Source organism: Leptonotus elevatus, chromosome 15 (genome assembly GCF_054856555.1).
Source record: "Leptonotus elevatus isolate MCC_2025b chromosome 15, RoL_Lele_1.0, whole genome shotgun sequence".
In the NCBI taxonomy this organism is placed as follows: domain Eukaryota; kingdom Metazoa; phylum Chordata; class Actinopteri; order Syngnathiformes; family Syngnathidae; genus Leptonotus; species Leptonotus elevatus.
This window is the reverse complement of record NC_141253.1, coordinates 20,157,847-20,182,320: the sequence shown is the minus strand read 5'-3', so window position 1 is coordinate 20,182,320 and position 24,474 is coordinate 20,157,847. Positions and strand designations below refer to the sequence as shown.

Below are 24,474 nucleotides of genomic sequence, written 5' to 3'. Positions count from 1 at the left end.
TAATATCTAACTAGAAATAAAATTAATTTATTCGGTTTAAGATGCATTTTCACAATGGGAGGCAAGCCACCTTGCCCCTCTGCACTGTGACTCCTTCATGTGCAAGTATAGTGCTGGGCGATCATTTTGCAATACATATATTGTGTCCAAGAATGTGAGTGCAACAACTGCGTGCCAATGGTACTATATTCCAACTGTGGTAATAGGTGTATACATTCACTTAACAGATGCTTTGTGAGACTGCTGTGACACACGCAGTACAGCATACATTGGTAAATTTACCGCCTTCTTTATTTACGTTATACTTTTCATAAAACTCAGACTAGGGCTGTGCATTTAATTGAAATTCAATTACAATTTCAATTACAGTGTTCCCTCGCTATAACCTGGTTAACTTTTTGCAGCCTCGCTGTTTCCCGGATTCTTTTTGATGGAATTTTGCATGCTTTTTTTTTTTTTTACAGTAATTATCTATTTATGAAGGTTTGAATATTGACAATGTTTAAACGAGAGAAACGTGAGAAAATGTAAATGCCTCAATGAGAAAAGTGCATAAACTGTGTGGTGAGGGGTTTTAGAGCCTTAAAACATTTATAATAAATGTAAAACATAAAGCTAACTACTTTACGGGTATTCATTTATTGCGTTTTTTTTTTAACCTAACACCAGCGGAATACGAGGGAACATTACATTCATCCATCCATCCATCCATCTTCTGCCGCTTATCCGAGGTCAGGTCGCGGGGGCAGCAGCTCTAGGAGGGAAGCCCAGACTTCCCTCTCCCCAGCCACTTCAACCAGCTCCACCGGCGGGATCCCAAGGCCAGTCGAGAGACATAGTCTCTCCAGCGTGTCCTGGGTCGTCCCAAGGGCCTCCCGCCTCTCCAGGGAGGCGTCCAGGAGGTATCCGAACCAGATGCCTGAGCCACCTTAACTGGTTCCTCTCAACGCGGAGGAGCAGCGGCTCGACTCTGAGTCCCTCCCGGATAACCGAGCTTCTCACCCCATCTCTAAGGGAGAGCCTGGACACCCTGCGGAGGAAACTAATTTCGGCCGCTTGTATCCGGGATTTTGTTCTTTCGGTCACGACCCATAGTTTGTGACCATAGGCGAGGGTAGGAACATAGATCGACTGGTAAATCGAGAGCTTCGCCTAACAGCTCAGCTCTTTCTTCATCGCAACGGCCTGATACAGAGTCCGCATCACTGCAGACGCTGCACCAATCCGCCTGTCTATCTCCCGCTCCATCCTGCCCTCACTCGTGAACAAGACCCCAAGATACTTGAACTCCTCCACTTGGGGCAGGGTCTCTGATTTGGAGGTGCTGATCTTAATCCCAACCGCTTCACACTCGGCTGCGAACCACTCCAGTGAGAGTTGGAGATCACGGCCTAATGAAGTCAACAGCACCACATCATCTGCAAAAAGTAGCAATGCAATGCTGAGGCCACCAAACCGGATCCCCTCAATGCCCCGGCTGCGCCTAGAAATTGTGTCCATAAAAGTTATGAACAGAATCGGTGACAAAGGGTAGCCTCACTGGAAACAAATCCGACTTACTGCCTGCAATGCGGACCAAACTCTGACACCGGTCTTAGACATTTTCTTGATTTGTACCAAAAAAATTAATCGTTTGAATAATCGTGATTTATATAATTGCCAAAATAATAGTGATGACTATTTTTCCATAATCGAGCAGCCCTAACTCAGACAAACTCCCAAACGACAATAAATGTGGATGAGGACCGTAAAAGCACCCCTTTTTACTTGCTAAACCAGGTCGACTGTTGGTTTGCTCACTTAGTCTTGTGTGAGTCAGTGAAAGGTGGCAGGGAATGTAAAGGTGCGCTGGGCACGAGGGCTCATGCAGACGTAATATGACATCCACAATTGAGTGTAGTGGACTCAGGCCATTAGCAGTCAGGTGAAATCCCACAAACTCAATAGGATCTGCTGCAAAGACTCACGTCTCCCTATTCAGCGGGAGGTTGTGGCTGGCTAGCACATTAAGTACCTTGGAGAGTCGGTAGTCATGCAGGGAATTCATATATGGAGTAAGATAACTGTCAAAAAGGCGTATCCGTGATAAGGCTGTGTTCAGACTGCAGGCATATCTGACTCCAATCGGATTCCTCCTCAAATCCGATTTTTAGGGCTGACTGTCCAGACTTTTACAGCACGTGTAGTGTTTGACGTCATTGTGAACGCTGTTTACCTCTGTACTTCCCTTTCCTCGCAAGCGCGTTAAGCGTTTTTTTTTTCTTTTTTTAACAACCACATTGTCACCTTTCGGTTCTGTCGGGTCTGGTTTTTGTTTGATTTTAGGTGTTCATGTTCTTTGTTGTCTCAGTGTTCAGTGTTTTGTTTTGTATTCCTTGTCTTTCCCCTCATCTCGTTATGTCTAACCATGTCCACCTGTGTATTTGCGTGACCAATCAGTGCCCTCAGCCAATTGTGTTTCCCCAGGTGTGTCCCATTAATGTTGGTGTATTTAGTCTGTTGTGTTTGTCCAGTCGGTGTGGGAGCATTGTCGACAGTATGTGTGGGAGTCCGTGTTTCTCATCGCGTCAAGCTAAGCCCTCGTCCCAGTTAAATCGTCTTTGTCTCAGTTAAGTCGTCTTTGTCTCATTTAAGTCGTCTTTGTCTCATTTAAGTCGTACACGTATCAGTCAAGTCATCCACATCTCAGTGAAGTCGTCCTCATCTCAGTTAAGTCGTCTTCTTCTCAGTCAAGTCATTCTCGTCACAGTCAAGTTGTCCACATTTCAGTCAAGTCATTCTAGTCACAGTCAAGTTGTTCACATCATTGTCAAGTCATCCACGTCACTGTCAAGTCGTCCACGTCACTGCCAAGTTGCCCACGATCTGCCTAGTCAACCAGTCCAGTCATGGCGACCAGACTACTTTTGTCCAGTCCAGTCTTGGCGACCAGTCCACTCTCGCCCTGTCGAGTCTTGGCAACCAGTCTACTCCCATCATATCCAGTCATGGTGACCAGTCTGTTCACGTCCCGTCTAGTCATGGCGTCCAGTCCAGTCATTGTCTGCTCACCTTACTCTCTATGTTTCAATAAAGTTCCTCACATTGCCCTTCATTCCTGTCTCCCTGCCGTGTTTCCCCGCATTTGGGTCCACCATCTTGCAACCACTCACACCTACCATGACACATATGTCTATGGCTATGTCCAGGCACTTTAATTCGCTATTTCCGGTTGCGCATTTGAAGAACTGTTGTGGTAGCGAGACCGGCTTCAGCGCAAGTAGTGTAAACTGTCAGTGTATTTCTGGTTGAGCATGAGAGGAGTCGACGGGGCAGTGGAGCCGTATAGGCGTTTTACTCCCGAGCATGTGAGGACCCAGTCGGGCAGCGAACCAATTGGATATTGACAGCGTAGAGTGACAAATCGAGCGGTACAGGAAGACAAACGTAAAATAAAACATTCCGGTTACTTTTCAGAATAAATCACTCGCCAGATCCTATTTCGCAATCATGTCAGCAAAACGTCATAATGGGCGGAGCAAGGCCTGGAGTCAACAGGCCAGGTGATTATTCACGGTTGAAACACCAGCGAACATGGACGAGGAAAGAAGAAGTTTCATGTGACAGATGCATACTGTATACCCACTTCAACCTCTGAAAATATAAAAAATTATTGCAACAATAATTTGTATTTTAAGGACATTAACTCATTCACTCCCAGCCATTTTCACTGAAACAATCCCCTTCACCACTGTTTTACTAGATTTTGACAGATTTGGCAAGACTCACAGAATATTGTGTTCTATTGCTCTTTCATCAGGAAAAAAAGTATGTTTCTAACTGTTTCCGTTTTGCAGCAATTAGCATTAGAATATAGCTACATTTAATCGTTATTCACAAATCTATTTAGAAATGTGAGTAAAAGCTTCTTTTCCAACATGGCCCTGGTTAATCTATTTTGCTCTGCTGCAACCTGCTGGCCGTTTTTGTAATAACTACCATTTTTTTCAACCTTTCTTTGCAGTTGAGAGGTTGCATCAAAGCCTTCTGTATGCTGTAAAAACAAAAACCAGAAAACTTATAAATACGTCTTTGGGACACTTAAAACATTTAAAATAGAATGTATTTATATATACCAGGGAGGTGTCCAGGAGGCATCCGAACCAGATGCCCGAGCCACCTCAACTGGTTCCTCTCAACGCGGAGGAGTAGCAGCTCGACACTGAGTCCCTCCCGGATGACTGAGCTTCTCACCCTATCTCTAAGGGAGATCCGCCCGGCTACCCTGCGGAGGAGACTCATTTCGGCCGCTTGTATAGGTGAGGGCAGGAACGTAGATCGACCGGTAAATCGAGAGCTTTGCCTTTCGGCTTAGCTCCTTCTTCACCACAACGGACCGATACAGCGTCCGCATCACTGCAGACGTTGCACCGATCCGCCTGTCGATCTCCCGCTCTAACCTACCCTCACTCGTGAACACGACCCCAAAATACTTGAACTCCTCCATTTGGGGCAAGATCACATCCCCGACCCGGAGAGGGCACTCCACCCTTTTCCGACTGAGGACCATGGTCTTGGATTTGGAGGTGCTGATCTTCATCCCAACCGCTTCACACTCTGCCGCGAACCGCTCCAGTGAGAGCTGGAGATCACGGCTTGAAGAAGCCAACAGGACCACATCATCTGCAAAAAGCAGAGATGCAATGTTGAGGCCACCAAACCGAACCCCCTCAACACCTCGGCTATGCCTAGAAATTCTGTCCATAAAAGTTATGAACAGAATCGGTGACAAAGGCCAACCTTGGCGGAGTCCAACCCTCACAGGAAACGAAAGCGACTTACTGCCGGCAATGCGGACCAAACTCTGACATCGGTCGTACAGGGACCGAATAGCCCGTATCAGGGGGCCCGGTACCCCATACTCCTGAAGCACCCCCCACAGGACTCCCCGTGGGACAAGGTCAAACGCCTTCTCCAAGTATACAAAGCACATGTGGACTGGTTGGGTGAACTCCCACGCACCCTCGAGGACCCTGCTGAGGGTGTAGAGCTGGTCCACTGTTCCACGGCCGGGACGAAAACCACACTGCTCCTCCTGAATCCGAGATTCGACTTCCCGACGGACCCTCCTCTCCAGCACCCCTGAATAGACCTTACCTGGGAGGCTGAGGAGTGTGATTCCTCTAAAGCTGGAACACACCCTCCGGTCCCCCTTCTTAAAAAGGGGGACCACCACCCCGGTCTGCCAATCCAGAGGCACTGTCCCCGATGTTCACGCGATGCTGTAGAGACATGTCAACCACGACAGCCCCACAACATCCAGAGCCTTTAGGAACTCCGGGCAAATCTCATCAACCCCTTGCCACCGAGAAGCTTTCCAACCACCTCAGTGACTTCGACCCCAGAGATAGGGGAGCCCACCTCAGTCCCCAGACCCTGCTTCCTCAAAGGAAGGTGTGTCGGTGGAATTGAGGAGGTCTTCGAAGTATTCACCCCGCCGATTCACAACGTCCCGAGTCGAGGTCAACAGCACCCCATCTCCACTATACACAGTGTTAATGGCGCACTGCTTTCCTCTCCTGAGACGCCGGATGGTGGACCAGAATTTCCTCAAAGCCGTCCGGAAGTCTTTTTCCATGGCCTCACCGAACTCCTTCCATGTCCGAGTTTTTGCCTCAGCGACCGCCGAAGCTGCATTCCGCTTGGCCAGCCGGTACCTGTCAGCAGTCTCCGGAGTCCCACAGGCCAAAAAGGCCCAATAGGACTCCTTCTTCAGCTTGACGGCATCCCTTACCGCTGGTGTCCACCAGCGGGTTCGAGGATTGCTGCTACGACAGGCACCAACCACCTTACGGCCACAGCTCCGATCGGCCGCCTCAACAATGGAAGCGCGGAACATGGTCCACTCGGACTCAATGTCCCCCGCCTCCCTTGGGACAAGGGAGAAGTTCTGCCGGAGGTGGGTGTTGAAACTCTTTCTGACGGGATTATGCCAGACTTTCCCAGCAGACCCTCACAATACGTTTGGGTCTGCCTGGTCGGACCAGCATCTTACCCCGCCATCGGCGCCAACACACCACCAGGTGGTGATCAATTGACAGCTCCGCCCCTCTCTTAACCCGAGTGCCCAACACTTACGGCCGCAAATCCGATGACACGACTACAAAGGCAATCATCGAACTGCGGCCTAGGGTGTCCTGGTGCCAAGTGCACATATGGACACATTTGTGTTTGAACATGGTGTTCACCGCTCGGGTTTTGATCGGGGGGGCCGTTCCTCCCAATCACGGCCCTCCAGGTCTCACTGTCATTATCCACGTGAGCGTTGAAGTCCCCCAGCAGAACGAGGGAGTCCCCAGGGGGAGCGCTCTCCAGCACACCCTCCAAGGACTCCAGAAAGGGTGGGTACTCTGAGCTGCTGTTCGGTGCATAAGCACAAACAACAGTCAGGATCCGTCCCCCCCACCCGAAGGCGGAGGGAGGCTACCCTCTCATTCACCGGGGTAAAACCCAACGTAGAGGCGCCTAGCCGGGGGGCAATGAGTATGCCCACACCTGCTCTGCGCCTCTTACCGTGGGCAATTCCAGAGTGGAAGAGGGTCCAGCCCCTCTCGAGAGGATTGTACCAGAACCCAAGCCGTGTGTGGAGGCGAGTCCGACTATATCTAGTCGGAACTTCTCAGCCTCGCACACCAGCTCGGGCTCCTTCCCTGCCAGAGAGGTGACATTTCATGTCCCCAGAGCTAGCTTCAGTAGCCGGGGGTCGGACCGCCAAGGCCCCCGCCTTTGGCTGCCACCCAACTCACTGCGCACCGACCCCTTTGGCCCCTTCCACCGGTGGTGAGCCCATGGGAAGGGGGACCCACGTTGCCTTTTCGGGCATGGGTATAGGCCCGCCCACCAGACGCTCGCCTTCAAGCCCCACCTCCAGGCCTAGCTCCAGAGGGGGGCCCCGGTGACCCACGTCCGAGCAAGGGAAACGAAGATCCAAAGTTTGTGTTCATCATTGGGGTCTTTTGAGCGCTGGTATACCATTAGAGCAATATCCCTAGTGAATAAGACGTTAACAGGAAGCAAGTTGCGGGTGCAGATGTGGAGCAAGTTTTGGCGCTAAAATCTTCAGTAAGATATGATTTCTTAAATTTAACTAAATTTGCTTATTTTGATTTGACAAGTTATTTTTACTTAAAATAAAATTGTGCTTATTTTAAGATACTTATTACTTAATTATCTTATTTGATCGAGCAGTCTTGGCATTGAGTGTTAACAGCTAGTTTTAAGTACTGTGAGGTTAAAACAAGCATTTCCCACATTTTAAGATGACAACTAACAAACATCAAAGGCCCTTAACTGGGGTTTCATAAGTTTTCTTGTTTTAAGATTTTGCATAATCTAGTGCAATATAGTTCATTTCGTTATATTTACTACGCTCATTTTTCCTCGTTTCAGTTCCAGCTCAGTGGTCTAGTGGTAGAATGCCTACCTACCCTTAGACTTGAAGATTGTGGGTTAAATTTCCAGCTGGGTCATGACAAAGAAAATGGGACCTGTTATCTCCCCACTTGACACTCAGGCTAAGTTATAAAAGCGTAAAAAAAATACTCATGTATTTTAAGAAAATAGTTTTATTTATTACAGATCGGAAAAAAATCGACATTACTTGTTTTTAGTCTGAAAATACTATTTTCAAGTCTGCAGTGGTTGATATGGGCCTAGTATTATTGTCTTATTTTTCAAAATCCTACAGGTAAATTTAAGTAAAAATTTCTTGTTGTGTTGGCAGGTAATTTTGCTTATTTGAAGTAAGAATTTTCATATTTTTTTCCTAAAATTACAGTCCTTTTTGCAGTGTGTTAGGGAATGCAGCGCATTCTTAGTGGATTTGGCCCTAAGTTCACCAAGCGGAATAGGATGTAATCGGGCTTGTGGAATGACTTTATTTGGTTTACCGACGAGTTGGCAGGTGTGGCATGTAGTAATCTGCTACAAGCCATGCCAAAAGAACTGCTTGAGAATGAGCTGGTAGGTTTTGGTTACACCTAATTGTCCAGACCATGGGCTTTCATGTGCCAAGGTTAAAATAGGGGGTCTGTATTAAGTGGGCGCTATGATTTGGTAAACTGCGTGCAGGTTTGGTTCATCCAATCTTTGGGGGACTATTTACGCATCAAAATATTGTCATCAAGGAACTAGCCAGTATGCGCATTGTCAATTTGTTCGCTACTCACCACACTGCTTAACATGGTGCTTAGACTTGGATCTGCCCTCTACTTGGCATATAGGTGGTCGCGGGGGTATGGCAGCGCCAGACTTTCTGCTGGGATGGGAAAAGCTGTTTTTGTAGCTGTTGGAGTGTCGGCCTGTTTCAGGTATGTGGTGGTCGTAAGCTTGGGCTTGCTTTCTGGTTCGGAAGAATCCGAAAGCGCAGACGCAAAAACATTGTCACAGAAATCAATATCAGGATTTTTACGGGCTTGAGCACGCTTGATGGCACAGATGGGATATCATTCTGGGGAACATTCTTCACTACTCTGAGGAGAATCTACCACCTCCAGGGAAGAAGTTACTTTACCCCCTGCTATGTTGTTTACCATTAGCATTTCTATCCCATCTATGGGCAACTCAGGACACACAATAACCGGAAAAAATACTGTAATAATGAGGAAGCAGATAGACTTGCAAAACAGAGATCTGAGCTCCCTGTCGAGGCCCGTTTCAGCTATGCAACCGCCTCCTGAGTCTAAGTAGAAGTCAATTGAATCTGGTAGTACAAGTCCTTACAGGACATTGGAATCTCCAGAAACATAAAAATACTATAGGTCGGGCTATGTCTGCTACGTTCCCTAAATGTAGTATTTTAGATGAAACACCGAACCACCATGTGGGAAGGTCTACTGCCTACCAGGACATTTGGAAATAATACCTGGGGAACAAATTTCTCACAATCACGTCAATTGTTGAGAAAAATAATATTAAAACTATGGCCACGTACCTGAAGCAAGCTGGAAAGCTGATGAGTACGACAAGATAATTTAAGACAGTGTCCATCGCAATGGGCCTACAAATGGCCTGAGCGATGTGCCTGCTTGGTTCGGCACCTTAGAAAGAGAGTGAACAGCTTGGCACTACCGCATAATAATAATGATAATAAGTTAGGTTACTTTAGTAAAGCATATAGATATTCTAGTCGGTATTGCTGAGTATGGAGTTTTCTAGAAATTGATAATTTTTCTATGTTTACAGCTTCAAACTTTTACTTCCTCCTACTTTATTTTGATGATATTACAGGATCAATGTTCAAGTATGTTAAAGCAAAAAGCAGAAAGTGTAGATGTGTACTTTTGTAGGATTCTGTGCAGTTGTTTCATTGCTGCCTATTTAAAGTGCCTTTAATTATTTGCACTTTTATTAATGGATATTTTTTATTTTGGTTTGGCATTTTATATGCTTGTTCCTTTATTTTATGTTCCAATATAGCCAGCTCAGTGGCTTAGAGGTAGAGTATCCACCCTGAGACTGGGAGGTTGTGGTTTCAATCCCTGTCCGGGTCATACCAAAGACTATATAAATGGGACCTATTTGCCTCTCTGCTTGACACTCAGCAATCACCAAAATGATCCCCGAGCGCAAGCCCCTGCTGCTGCCCACCGCTCCCTGGATGGGTCAAATGCGGAGAACAAAATTTTACCGCACTTGATGGGAGTGACAATCAGTGGTACTTTAACCTTTAACCTTATATCATTAATGCCTATTGTATATTTTCTCCATGACAGTAAATATTTTTTCAAGAAGGTAATTGATGCCTGTCAGGTATGCAGCTATTTGTGAAATTTGTCTACTTGTTAAGTCGCTTCACATTGATGAAGATGGGATGCAATGATTTTGGGTTCTCCCAAGAAAAACAGTAAACTGAGCAAAAACAAAAATAAGAAGGAACTAGAGCTGCGGGTAGCTATAAAGGGCCCTCGCAGCCCGGGCCACTTTGGGGTACTTGCACGTTGGGGTACTGGCATATTCGAACCAGAAATTATTTGAAAATGGCATGATAAACCTTTACATATTATGGATTTTTTTTGCCAGGTGTGATGAGTGTGCAAAGCTCGATTAGTTTTGGTCAATGTTAAGACACTCAAAAATCAGTATTGCTTTTATTGTCCATAGAGGACATAATAAATAAATAAATAAATAAATAAAAAGTACATGATGCCACACAAATTTTTGAGTGGTCGAAAGTGAAAAAAAAAATCATAAATGACTTAGTTATCACACTTACAAAAGTATCAACATTTTGTACAAATATGAAAATACCTTGTGTCATAATTTCTTTTTTGACCCAAAGGCTAGGTGGCGCTATATTTATAACTGACTATTGTCATAGAGATACCTTAAGGTCGTGACTATAAACATACAAGTGAAGTTTGGGAATTTTTTAAGCATGTACCGAGGAGTTATTACGTATTTCGTCTTTCATGGAAAAGGAAATATGAAACAAAAAATATGATGCCATATAAAATTTTGAATACTCAAGATTTTTTCCCATTTTGTTGGCCTAGATCTTGACATGGTCCAGGCCAAGTTTGAAGTCAATCGGATCAAACGTGTAGGAGAATGGGAAACAGAATGCCCCCTGTAAATGTGCAAAAATATGCAACAAATGGACATTCAAAAATTCGGAACTCACTTCCTGTTCATTTTAGCATATGGGTCCAAGAGACTTTTTTTTGTAGGTTTTGGGCTTCCTCATATACCAAAATGTTTTCGTAGATCTTACTTAAACGTTCAACCGGGGCTGCGTTGTTTAAAATTTCTAGGGGGCGCTAGTCAGTAATTTTTGTAAAAATCGCCCAATACACGGTTAAATATTGCTAATTTTGCCAGGCCAGATGTGTGTGCCAAGTTTCATGAGTTTCTGTGCATGTTTAGGCCCTCAAAATCTGCGTTGTTTTCTTGGCGAACAGTGCCTTGCGACACCCACAGCAATTCGCGAAAACTCATTAACTTCGTGTTATGACATCATGAAGGCCTAAACACTCTTCTGAGCAAATATGAGGTAGATCCAGTTAACATGGTTGGAGAAAAAAGTTGCATTTTTTTTTTATGTCAAAAAATGCCAAGAGGTGGCGCTATCAGTACGAAAAAATACAAGTTCGTAGATTTATTCAGAATCAGACTTCGCGGCACCGTAACGGCCACGCCCTTTGCCGAAAAATTACAATATTCAGCGTAGGGCATGATCAACATCTTAAGGCTTTTCTGACACAAAAAAAAAACGGTCTCGGCACAATAGATAAAAATGTAAAGTATGACATTTCTTGTCACCACTAGGTGGCGCTACATGTATAACCAAATATTATCATATAGATGTTTTCAGGCCGTGGCTATTAAGATGCATGAGAAGTTTGGGATTTTTTTGGAGCTTGTACAGTGGAGTTATTAAGCACTTCCTCTTTTTTGATGAAGGAAATATTAAAGGCAAAATTTTAGGCCCCGTCCCCATTCTAAAGTATTTCAAAAAGTCAAGAATTTTTTCCCCAGTTCTCCCAGGTCTTGAGATGATACATGCCAAGTTAGAAGTAAATTGGATTAAAACTGTTGGCAAATAAGCAAAAACAATGACCACAGTGAATGTGCAAAAATGGGCCAACATTGGACATTAAAAAATCTATAGCTCACTTCCTGTACATTTTAGAATATGGCTTCCACTGACTTTTTTTGGTGTGGCTCGGAGCACTTCACGTGCCCGCTAATTTTTGTAGCCCTTGGTCAAACGTGCCAGGATCGGTCCATATTTTTCCACGCTAATAATAATAATAAGAAGAAGAAGAAGAAGAAGAAGAAGAAAAAAAACAATAGCGACCTCGGGCCCTAACAATTCTAATTCTAATTATATATATATATATGATTATTTATATATATATATATATATATATATATATATATATATATATATATGATTATTTATATATATATATATATATATATATATATATATATATATATATATATATATATGATTATTTATATATATATATATATATATATATATATATATATATATATATATATATATATATATATATATAGTGTTAACTACAAACACTAGCGCACAAGCGCATCAGCCCACAGGAGCGCACCAGCCCCCCGCCCCCTATGTTGTAGGAGCTTGCTACTAGGGCTGCACGATTTTGGAAACAAACAAACAAACACACCAATATATATATATATATATATATATATATATATATATATAAAAATAATCATACATATATATATATATATAAAACCATAGGGCGGACTGACCCACGGAGGTACCGGGGATTTCGCCAGTGGGCCCGCAAAGCCGGCGGAAAAAACACACACACAAAAAATGAAATGGGAACAACGCATAGATCGTCAATCGTGGCATGAGCAGAGGTGGACTGACCATTGGGGATTTCTGAAAAAAAAACGTCCGCGGTCTGTCCAAGGCCGATTTGGACCGGCGTTTATTATTTTTATTTTTTTGTGCGCCCCTCGTGTTTTACAATACACATAGCCATCTTTTAAGAAAATATATGTACAGCCAGTCCAGAGCCCATTATTTTATAAATACAGTCAGACTCGCCAAGACGCTGTAGACAAAGCCACAACAAGCCCCCAATGGCACCGCAGTCGCGCTCACCGGCCGCCACTTGCGAGGAGGACACACACGGCTGGTGCCTGGCGGAGTGACTCACCCAAGACAACGTCAAACAAACTCAGAGCAATGCATGAACAACTGACCGTTTGTGCTTCGTCGGACTAATAAGCTGCATTGCAGCAGCCAATTAACTACAAACACTAGCGCACAAGCGCATCAGCCCACAGGAGTGCACCAGCCCCCCACCCCCTATGTTGTAGGAGCTTGCTACTAGGGCTGCACGATTTTGGAAACAAACAAACACACCAATATTGCGATTGCGATTTGATTTGCGATTTTTGTAATTTACATGTTAAAATGTATGAAAACACTACAATTGTCAGTTTAGTTTCAGACAAGTAATTTGATCAATGTTTTAACAATGCAATACTATAATGTCACTATTGGATTAAAAGTACAAGGCGGAGGCAACCTCTTCTGGTGAATGTGCTAAGCGGGGAGCTTTGACCTACATTATGCTTCTGAACCAAATAAATAATAATAACAAAAACAATACATTGAGGCTCAGGCTATGGTGAGATTATAATACACGCTACTAAAGTTACATATCCAGAATAATAACACAGAATGGAAAACAACATCCCAATTATTTATTTTTTTGCAGGATCATTAAAATCAAACAAGACAAAGAGAACCATAAATAACTGTAAACAATCTTCAAGTATTAAGTGTAAACATTTAAACAGGTAAACATTGCACACTATTTACGCACTTATATTAAGTAAACAACCTTTAAAACAACAACACTCATGACAAAACTCTTTTCTCTCGTATTAACAGTGCAAAACTTTTGAGGTCTAAATTTTGCACACATTTTTTATAAAGAAAAGCTGCTTTTACACGAGATGAACTGGATCAAGTACCAATATAAATAATAACTGGACTCTTACACACTTTTTCAGAATCATTACTCTAGCCTGTATTGCACAAGTTTTAGAAATGAGAACAAAAATGCTTCTGCAAGATTAAAGAAATCAGAAAATAAAGTGTAAAAATAGTGCAGTATGTGCGGTAGTGCAAAAGGCTTACAGGTTTTTGGCTAGAAAAACCAGCATACACACCATTGCTGGTTCCAGACATGCTCTGAGGGGGAGCTTGTACTTACAAGCTAGTTTTCCAAGTATTGGAAAGTTTATGTTGTGAATTTTTCACCGAGCGGGGGAGTTCCGTTCTCCTTCAATGACTGGAGCCAACAGATAACTGTTCAGTTCACCAGCAATGATATCCTCCATCGTCTGTGCAGTAGCTAACAGTGGTGTTTGTTTGCTTAGCAAACTTCCCAGAGTGCGCAAAACCTTCTTTCCAGTGGCCCCACCTTCACTTGCTGAGTCTGTGCTGCTGACATGAGGGGTCTTCGCCTGTAAAATATAAACAGAAATTATACGTTAATGCTACACTGAACAACCTGAACTGCAAATAAATCAAAACTAAATTTACCATTCGTGCAATCTCCTCCATCTCAAGCTTCACTCTGTCTTTGATGACTGCAACCTTCTCTGGGCTGATGTAGTCAGTTTTAAATCTTGGGTCCAGTAGAGACGAACGATCTAGGAGCTCCTGTGTGGCTGGGTCGTCATAATGACTTAACAAATGGGCTATAATTTTCGACTTGATGGTTTTAGTCAAGTCGGTGTCTTCCTCTTTTTCAGCCAGTGTTGCATGTTTCAGCAGATGGAGGACTGGTTTAAGATATGACACACTAACGTAATCTTCACCTGGCTGAGAGGGGTTGGAGGGGTGTGAGGGCACCATTTATGGATTCAAGGACCTCAATGTCTTGCCAAGTGGGTGCGAGGTGTCTTCAGACAGAACCTGGGTTAGCGCTTTGCTTTGCTCCAACACCATGTCTACCATTCTTTGCTTTGAGTCCCACCTTGTTGGACATTCAGTGACAAGAGAATGCTCGGGTAGATTCAGTTCTTTTTGGACTTCAGTCAGTTTGTATTTCTTCTTCCAGATATGGGAAAAATGTCCAACTAATTATTTGCAAAGCCCTGTAACCCGCTTCACTCTTGGCTCCTTCCTCACTGCATTTTCTAGAAGAAAAAATAAGTAAACATTAATGAGTAACAGTAAAACAGCAACACACAAACGGGATCAAAAGAAAAAAACAACAACTTACCAATAGCCAATAGTGATGTGTCGGTCGCGAACGAACCGGCTCTGAGAGCCGGATCTTTGACGTGAACGACGGGAGCCGGCTCCTGACTGGGAGCCGCTTTTTTTTCCCTCTCTCTCTTTTTTTTCTCTCTAAAGCCGCATTTGATTGGTGAGTATGTGTGTGTGTGACGTCTCTGTGTCTGCTGCTCAGCGCTGAGCAGCAGAGGGGGGAGGGGCACACGACAGCACGCTGCAAGCAGTCACACACACTCGAACGCGAACGCGAACGGGAGGGAGGAGACGAGAGAGAGGAGGAGAGCGCTTGTGTAAACGGAAAGGTAAAAAAAAACTGTTCAAAAATGAGTGACAAGAGAAAACGCAGCAATATATGGACACATTTAAATACAACAACTGACAAAACTAAGGCAGAGTGTATTAGTGTAAAGTCTGCAAGACTAAAATTTCATATCGGGGAGGCTCTACAAACAATTTACACCGGCACATGAGAACTACTCATCCTTTAGTTCAATTGGAGGAAAAAAGGCAAATAAATGAACCTGATAATGAAGGTGCTACTGCAACTGTTGCTGCTGCGGCTGCAGTGTCTTCAGCATCATCCAGTGCACCACCACAACAACGGAAAATTACAACCCAGAGCTCTCTGGGCCAATTTTTGCAAAAGTCAATGACTCCAGCAAGACAAAAGGCAATTGATGAAGAACTGGCTAAAATGATTGCATGTGATTTCCAACCATTTTCAGTTGTGGAAGACAAAGGATTCAGAAGGTTTATTCATTCACTCAATCCAATGTATGCACTTCCAAGTAGGAAAACACTCTCCCAAAAAATCATCCCAGGCCTGTATGACGGAGAACGTGCTTCACTGCAAGAGAGGGTTAAAAAAGCCACAGCAGTTTGTCTAACAACGGACAGCTGGACTTCCAGAACCACCACATCCTACTTGTCAGTTACATGTCACTTTTTTCGCAATTTTTTCACATTAGTAATTCATATTGCGCATAGTTTTAAATTGTTGTTGGTAATATATTTATTTAAGCGACAAAAAATCTAAAGAGCCATTTGGGAGCCGAAAGAGCCGGCTCTTTTTAGTGAGCCGAACCAAAAGAACCGGTTCCCTAAAAAGAGCCGGAATTCCCATCACTAATAGCCAAGTGCATCCTACGACCAAAGTACTGCAACCTCAGCCATTCATTTAGCTCCACCGCTTTTATGATATTCGCTGCATTGTCAATTCTGATGCATGTCTGCTTTGTTTCGCCCAAGCCCCAACTTGACAAGCATTCTTTTAGCCCGTTGGCTATGTTTTCTCCTGTGTGCACCTCAGGAACATATGACGTGGTAAAGCAGCAGCTCTTCAGATTAAAATCATCGTCGATGAAATGCAGCATCACTCGTCCTGCTCGACCACATATCAGATGTTTTAGCGAAATGCTGTGGAGTTCAGCTTCAATCTTGGCCCTACATTCTGCATATATTTCAGGGACGGCTACTTGACTGAGGTATGTCCGGGATGGAATGGCAAAACACTTATCCATTATGTGCATCTCCTCCTTTGTAGCGGCAGAAGTCTCATCTTCCATTAAATCCACTTTGGTGCACGGCAGTCACAGCAAACCATGATGTGCACTTGGAGTGTTATGGTTGCGCTGTGCTGAATGAAGGCACCGGGGCGCAGACTAACGTTTATAAGCCAACAACGCTGATTGGCCAGTGCCATTCAGACTCAAGCATCAGCAATTCTGGTTGGCTAATACAGCTATCACTCAAACGCCAAAGGGGAAAAAAAGAAAAACTATATAAAACTGCATTGTTTTGCGATTAGATTATTGCACTAGGTCAAACCTCGATGTCGATTAGATTTCGATTTAGCAGCCCTACTTGCTACTAGCAAGATATAGCGAGGGAGAAAAGAGAGAAAAATACTAAAAAGAAAGAAGGCAGGTGAGAAGGGAATGGGTGGTGCCGAAAAAATAAGATGGAAGAAAATAAAAATGCTACATGAAAGTGCAAAATGACCGAGGTTTTTAGTGGAGGAAGGGGGGCCCAAAGATGCTGAGGCAGGTTCCAGCAGAACATCGACAGGTAGGCCCGGTAGAAATCACATTTAATATGGCTCAATATTACATACATTTAATGCAAATGATTTGGTAATGGAGCATAATTGATTGATTTTTGTTGCAATGCTCACCATCAAAAAATCATCAAGAAGACCTACATCTGTGATTTGATCACATCACAGTTGGCAGTTAAGGAATGCTTCCCTATTATTTGATATGTGGACAAATTAGCTCGATTACTTTCACATAAGCACGTGTGTGTGTGTCTGGGGGGTGGGGGTGGAGGTGGATGGTGGTGGGGGGATTTGCATACGTGAGAGATATTTATGTGTGTTTTTTTTCTTACATCGATTGCTATGTGTATTTGACATTATTATGAGTATATATACATTTATCATTAGCAGCAGAAAGATCATCTGTTAAGGCCACTAGTGGAGAAAGTATTGAAGGACTGGGTGACAAGTCATGGTAGTGAGGAGGTGGTGCCGTTCTTGGAGGAGAAGGAGGAGGAGGATGGGGAAGGTTTGTAAGCCTCATTGAAGGAGGAGGTGGAGGAGAAGGCACCGAAGCAGGAACTACTAGTAAGCTGAGTTGCATGGATTGTGTTGGGCTGTTGTACTGGGTTGGCAATTGTCCTGTATTATGCGTAGAATTAACTGTTACACAATAATTTTTCGTTTATGTTTCAAGTACAATAAAACCAGAATTAGGAGCCTATTCACTATTATAGTAGTTTTGACACCCTGATGAATTAGCATCTATGTTCCTTTTTAATGTTATTGATTAGGCCTACAATGTTTTTGCTCATACAGATCTAACAGTCCTGTCACCATAGAAAGAGGCAGAGTCCAGTATTGTGACAGCTAAGCCAAGAAGCCAAATTTTATGTGACTCTCAAAGCGCATGTTCAGGAATGCATACAGAAAAGCAAAAGCCAACATGAGGCCGGGACTAAAGGCAGAGGATCACTTGTTACGTTGTTCTCCAAGACATATGTCAACAAAGTCATTGACGTAACCAGCAGATTAATAACATAATCAATTTCTAGAGAAGTAAGGGAGGGAGGAATGTTTTCTGTGCAGATTGACACCACACAAGATATTACCTCCACAGACCAGTGTTCTGTGATAGTAAGATATGTCACTGATGTGATCCATGAGAGGCTTATTGGAGTGGTGGACTGTGAATCATCAAGCGGGGACTATTTTGTGGAGCTACTCAGGATGGGAAATGGATGTTTTTTCAAAATGTGCAGAATTTCACAAGTTACTTCATGTTAAAGATTAGATATCTCTTAATATGAAAATAAAAATGCACTGAGCTGTTACCAACGTCTTACAAATGCAATTATGCCATATAGTGGCAGAAAAATTACCTCAACAAAAATCAATAATTACCCCCCCCCCCTCCCACACCCCCCCTTTTTATGCTGACATGAGTATGAAAAGTTGTACTTGTACATTTCATTGAACACTTAGTCGTTTGCCCTGAACACACTGGTGTTGATCCTGTTGCATGAAAACCTTTTTGTTAATTTCTTAGCCAGAATTACTTGTGGTGTTAAAGAAGTTGTCCAAGAGATGTAATTTAATCTCACTTGAAAAATGAAGCATTAAGTTGACATATGTGGTGATATTACTAATTTAGCCACGCAGACGGTTTATCATGCGCAGCAATGACGTGACGTCATCGTTAATGGATGTCTCTGTGAAATTAGGAGATCGAAAAGGCTTGCCTCATTTTTCCAAAATATTATTTCTACCTCTTCCCGCATCGCTCCTCTATAGATATGATGAGAAAAAGACGAGCCCCGACGACATATTTATAAAAGTCCGTGGCCTTGACACGCTGGACCATGCGTAGTTACTTCCGTAACATTGTATCTTCTTCTGCGCATGCGGGTCACTTTGCAGACGCATAAGGTTCACACAGCAGACAGACTGATGGGCGCAATTAATATGTAATATGAACACTTACTCAAAAAAAATCTGATTTCACCAAGAAATCTGAATTGAGAATTAAGACCTGCAGTGTGAACCACGCCAAAATAAAACCAAAACACCTGAATCAGAATTGCCACATGTTATTATGGAAAGAGACTTTCTTAATGGAAGTGCGCCAGTCTTCCTCTGCTTTATCCCATCCTTAATTAAATAGCAATAAACATTTATGTTTGTTTTATGTGTTATTGTATTTATTATTTTTTTCTTGATAATGAAATGTATGTTCACTTATTAGTTACTCCTATATTGTAGTTTATTTATTTTTAACCACACACTGGAACCCATTCATTGAGAGCCATTTTAGAAAATTGCAAAAATGTTCAATACTCACCCGATATTGTGTTCAATAATTAAATATACACTACATCTGCCAAATGACTGAATAGACTCTTTTCTTTCCGCCTTTTTCCATTCTTTTATATTCAACAATAGAAAAATGTAGGTTACACAAAATGCAGAGATTTCTCCCATAGACTCAAATTGTGTTCATCTTATATACAATGTGGCAATGATGTCATCTACTGATGGTTGTGCATCAGTAAAGTTGTTTCCAAGTTTGAAATTTACAGTGGAAGATAATCAGATGGTCCTCCAGCAGTCCCCATTGAAAAAACGTAATTGACAAGTATACTTGTCAATGGCAGTGAATTAAAAATAGGGTAAATGTAGCTTAAATTTGGGAGTGAAATTTATTTTCAATGGGAAACATTACCTCGGTTTACAAACGCTTTTGGCCTACAAGGGGTCGCGGAATGAATTCAATTAGTAACCTGAGGTTCCACTAAACTTGGAAACAATTGGTTCAGAGCAATGGGGACTGTGGAATAGTGATTACAAAGACAATACATGTATGATGGAGTGGACAGAGGAAAAGCATAAGTGGCAAAGTTGAAGCTAATGACATTCTCTTTGGGAGTGGCGAGGTTTGGAAAGGATCAGCAATGAGCTCATCAGAGAGACAACACTGACTGAAAGGTTTGGAGGGGGACAGAGGATACATCAATAAAAGGATGCTGGAAATGGAGCCACCAGGTACGAGGCAAAGAGGAAGAGATGATTTGTGGATGTCATAAGGCAATACTTGGGAGGGTATATTGCTGATGAGGGAAGACTGCTGGAGTTGGATCAAAAAAATGCAGACGACAGAGAAAGATGGTAGCGGATGATTCAGTGTGACGATGCCTGAATAGAGTTAAGGGTTAAGGGAAAGAAGAAGATGAGGATACAGAATTGTGTATACTATGTGCTAAACAGAGAACAAAATCATATTTTCAACAAACCTGTCCTCCCTGTTGACCTGATAATAGTAGGACCGCTGTCGGATGGCTGAGTAGAAAGAAAATGCCTCATTCAGGTAACTCGTTTCGGAAGTACGTAGGCTGTCAAAGTTGGAAAAAACAACAACTGTGAGCCAAATTTTAAGCATATGGCACTACTCAAAAACAGTCAGCTTTTATTATTTTATCTTGATTTATAGTAAATGTAACTGTACATGTTATAATTCACCTTGAAGCATCACCACTGAGTGTAGGAGCTCCGCGTTTGATTTGTCCCCCCCCCCCCCCCCAACCCTAAGGGGCAATGTGCTTTTGTTTGTATACCTGAGCCATGGGCAGGTGGCTAGGTTGTACTTAACTGGGGTTCAACTGGGGGACAAGTGTTACTGATTGGGGAAGCAAACAATTTTCAAATGGGTGTTATCTTGTATTTTTGACGTTTTTGTTGTTACTTTGAGAGTTGGGATTTTGTGAATTAAGAATTAATTGTCAAGCATCATTGAGAGACTTCCATGGGTTTCTTTTCTTTCCTTGCCTTTTTTACAAGAAGTCAAAATTAAACAGTCAGTAGCCACAATTGCAGTGGATACAACTGAGAATTTGTTGTAAATGTGACTGTACAAGTTATGATTATTATGATTATTATTGTAAACATGTCTTAAATATTTTTGAAATGACTAGCTGTATTTTTTTCTTCTTAAAGCAACACAAGACTTATAACTCATTTTCCAGTATTGGATTAGGTATTGTGTATTAAGAATAAAAGTGCAAGTGCAAATATATCTGGCATCTTATTCCCTGAATTTTCTTTTAAACCGATTAAGTGTCAAAATAAGAAAATACCGTGTGCAACGCCATTATCCTGGTCACGTGATCGTGATGATATATCCGGTTTGAATGGGAGTTTGCTGACGTGATGGGCAAGAAAATAGGCCTTCTCCTATCCCAAATACTGCGCCAATTCTGATCAGAGTAAAATCCTCAGTATGGCAGGTTTCATGTCAGTCCGTGTGGGGGTGGGGCGTGGAGGGTGGCCTCTCCTAATGTGGGCTAAAGTGTGCTTAGAACACGACATGTTGCTGGCCTAGCAGAGTAAAAGTCACCCGGATGTTTACCGTCCAGGCTAGGGATGTCCACAATTTAAATTTCTTGAGTGAACAATGTCAATGGTGACTTGACTGGTAATTTGAGCCTCTGTAACATGCAACTTGCAGACGGTCCCCAACTTCGACTTGCTATGAATCGGCCGGCTGAATGAGTTCTCCTTATCGGCCAGTTTCATCCCCACTTTCGGCTGGACACAAATCTTTGGCAAGTCCTCCGTGGCATTACTGCTTTTGAAGAAGTGCTTCTTTGCTGTAGGGCGTAATTCCACCTTTGATGTCCGCCGTGGGACGTAATAATTCCTGTGAGTCTCTATATTGTTATTGACAACTAAGTTATTTAATGTGTATTTTACGCACGCGATACGTCACGATGATCTTGTGACTGTCCAAAATGACCCATACTGTACTTAATTTAAAAATATTCATAAAAAGTACTATAAAATCATAATTGCTCACCATAAAAAAATTTCAGGGAAGAGTTGAAATGATTCATTTCACAGCTCATTATTTTTTCATAAATCTTCCTTTAACATCGAAGCGAACTCAGACCCTGGCCAGTCATAAAAATACAAAATATACATAATGTTATACATAAATGCTAAGCCATATTTCCGATTTAATATGTACAAGTGTATTAATTTTTAATGATTGTGGTATAAAAGACATTCGCACACACCGCTCGCCTGGTTGTGTGTTCCTATTGACTTGAATGAGATCCAGCCAGCCGCAGCCTGGAGCCTTGTTGCTCCCCCGGCCGGCTCATGCTCATGGCTCCCGCCTTGGGGATGGCGGCTTTAGCGGCCGCCGGAGGGCTTCGTACGCCGGAGAGTGAGGACGACGAGCCATTGACTCGGAGACATGGCCAAATGAATGAGACTGAGCTCTCCATTCAGAATGAATGAGCGCTTGCAGCGAGCGTCGCTTGCTGGTCTCGAAATCATGATTGCAATACTTCCTCCATGGTGGTCCATATGAAATTGTAGCTATGGTTCAGTGTTGATGCAAAATTAGAGCTGTAACAATTACATTTTTAAATCAGATTAATCACATTTTAGAATTTTGATTAATAACGATTAATCACTGAATTACAAAGGCTTTTTTATCAAAATATTTTTTACCGCCAAATTTAAATAGCACCTGTTAGTGTTCATTCTTTTGACATTTGAGGACGTCTTCAACATTTTTTTGATCCATTACACACGCTCATCCACTTTTTCTAATCAGTTAATTACTTGCATAACTTAGAATGGGGAAAAAAATGACCCCAATATTTTGACATAAACAGATATTTTGAATGTCAAACACAAACATTTATTAAATGCTTTACTTTAATGCATGTAATTATGTTTATTGCTCAAACACAACCTGTACTACCTTTAATGTAGCCATCCGCTGTCAAAATAAAGGATAATCTGTGGTCAAACTAATAGTGTGATTAATCTGAGTTAATACATGATGGATGCGATAATTCTTTGTGATTAATTAATTACTTAACGCTTTAACTTTTACAGCACTATGCAACATTAGGCTTCTGTATTTTGCATATTTTTGTCTTAATGCTGGCCGGCGGGCGCACGGCCGTGTATGTTGGGTTTAAACCCGGAAATAGTTTTTTCTATAAGTGAAATTGTGCATTTGATGGGCTGTACTTTGCGACGTCGCCACATCATGCAAAAGCAATTCATATTTGTAATCCATGCAAAAAGAGTAGCAGAGACTTTCCATTCGTGAAATGTTATGGCAGAACTACACACACTGCGAGTGTGCAAGCTTGGACAGGTCAATTGATCCCGTCCCCATCCCGCCGCACGCCTGTTGTAATGGAAATGCAATGGAGGCCGACTGGTGTCATGCCGCGACGCACAGAGTGTAGTGTGGTGCCATGGCATTCGGGTCTCGTGGAAATGTAGTTTAAGAGCACAGGCTTGGTGTACTGTACGTGAAATTGCCTGTATTGACTCCCTACAATGCATGGGCATGTATAGGCACTACAGAGAAAAAAATAAAATTAAAATCATGTTAATGATTAAATGTCATAGATCTTTCTAAATAAAAAGGTTTTCAGGCCTGCTTTAAAAAAGTCCAGGCTCTGGGTGGCCCTCAACTGGGTTGGTAGCCTGTTCCAGAGTCGCGTTGCGGCTGTTCAAAAAGCTCGGTCTCCCATGGCGGAGAGCCTGGTACTGGGGACTTGGAGGAGCAACGTGTTTGAAGATCTGAGGGTGCGGATGGAGTATTCTTGCGTGAGAAGGTCTTTGAGGTAATTCGGTACAAATCCAAGGATGCATTTTTGAGTAAGCAGCAGAATTTTGTAATTGATCTGGGATTTAACAGAGCCAGTGCAGTTCATTTGCATCTGGCCACCTTCCTTAGACTCTCAATCAAGCATCAATTTCTCTTTTGTTAAAAAAAGGCAAAGACCCATTGGTGTGCACTTCATATTGTCCAATTAGTTGATTGAATGTTGACTTTAAGTTGCCGTGTAAATTACTGGCGTTACGCTTGGAATCTACCTTACCCTCTATTATATCTTTGGACCAAACAGGATTTATTCGGAACAGACATACTTTCTTCAATCTGAGGCTTTTATTCAACATGCTTTAGAATGTTTCCTCCCACTGGATGCCAAAAAGGCTTTCGACAGGGTGCAGTGGGATTTTCTCTATTATGTCCTGAGAAGATTTGGTTTTAAAGACCATTTTGTCACATCGATTAAATTGCTTTATTCTGCTCCACAAGCCTCAGATAGGACAAACAATGTTCAATCTAAATATTTCCATCTCCATTGATCTACGAGACAAGGTTGTCCCTTGAATCCATTATTGTTTGCCATTGCCATTGAACCACTTTCTATAGCCCTTCAGTCTAACCCCCCTTATCACAGGAAAACTCAGATATGGTATTCAGTTGAAAGTCTTTCTTAATGCAGATGACCTTCTTTTATATGTCTCTCAGTGGTCCATTTCAATTCCCGCTGCCATCGCCACATTGAATTCATTTAGCAAAATATCTGGGTATAAAATAAATTTAAGCAAAAGTGAGATATTTCCTGTAAATGCTGCTGCTGCTACTGCTAGATAGTTTGATTTCATATTTCATACAAGAAGGTCCCTAGAATGCGCAAAGATTATTTACAAAGGCCAAAACCACTTTGGCTAAGATTTATGACAACGTAAGCCCAACCTGTGATAGATGCCAACGGTCCCCTGCAAATTTAAATCATACACTCTGGCTCTGTCCTTCCTTAAACGAATA

General features: G+C 42.6%; 1 protein-coding gene across 7 annotated transcripts in view; it reads right to left on the bottom strand.

The window, feature by feature from the left end:
• The window catches only part of scai (suppressor of cancer cell invasion), a 139,479-nt gene that overhangs the window by 77,879 nt on the left and 37,126 nt on the right, over nucleotides 1-24,474 (bottom strand). For 5 of the 7 annotated variants that reach the window (XM_086096914.1, XM_086096913.1, XM_086096918.1 and 2 more), the window contains one exon: nucleotides 20,120-20,218. In XM_086096914.1, coding sequence (XP_085953040.1) covers nucleotides 20,120-20,218 — 99 coding nt within the window. The remainder of the gene's footprint in view (nucleotides 1-20,119; nucleotides 20,219-24,474) is intronic. The other 2 variants (XM_086096917.1, XM_086096919.1) reach the window with 1 other exon arrangement.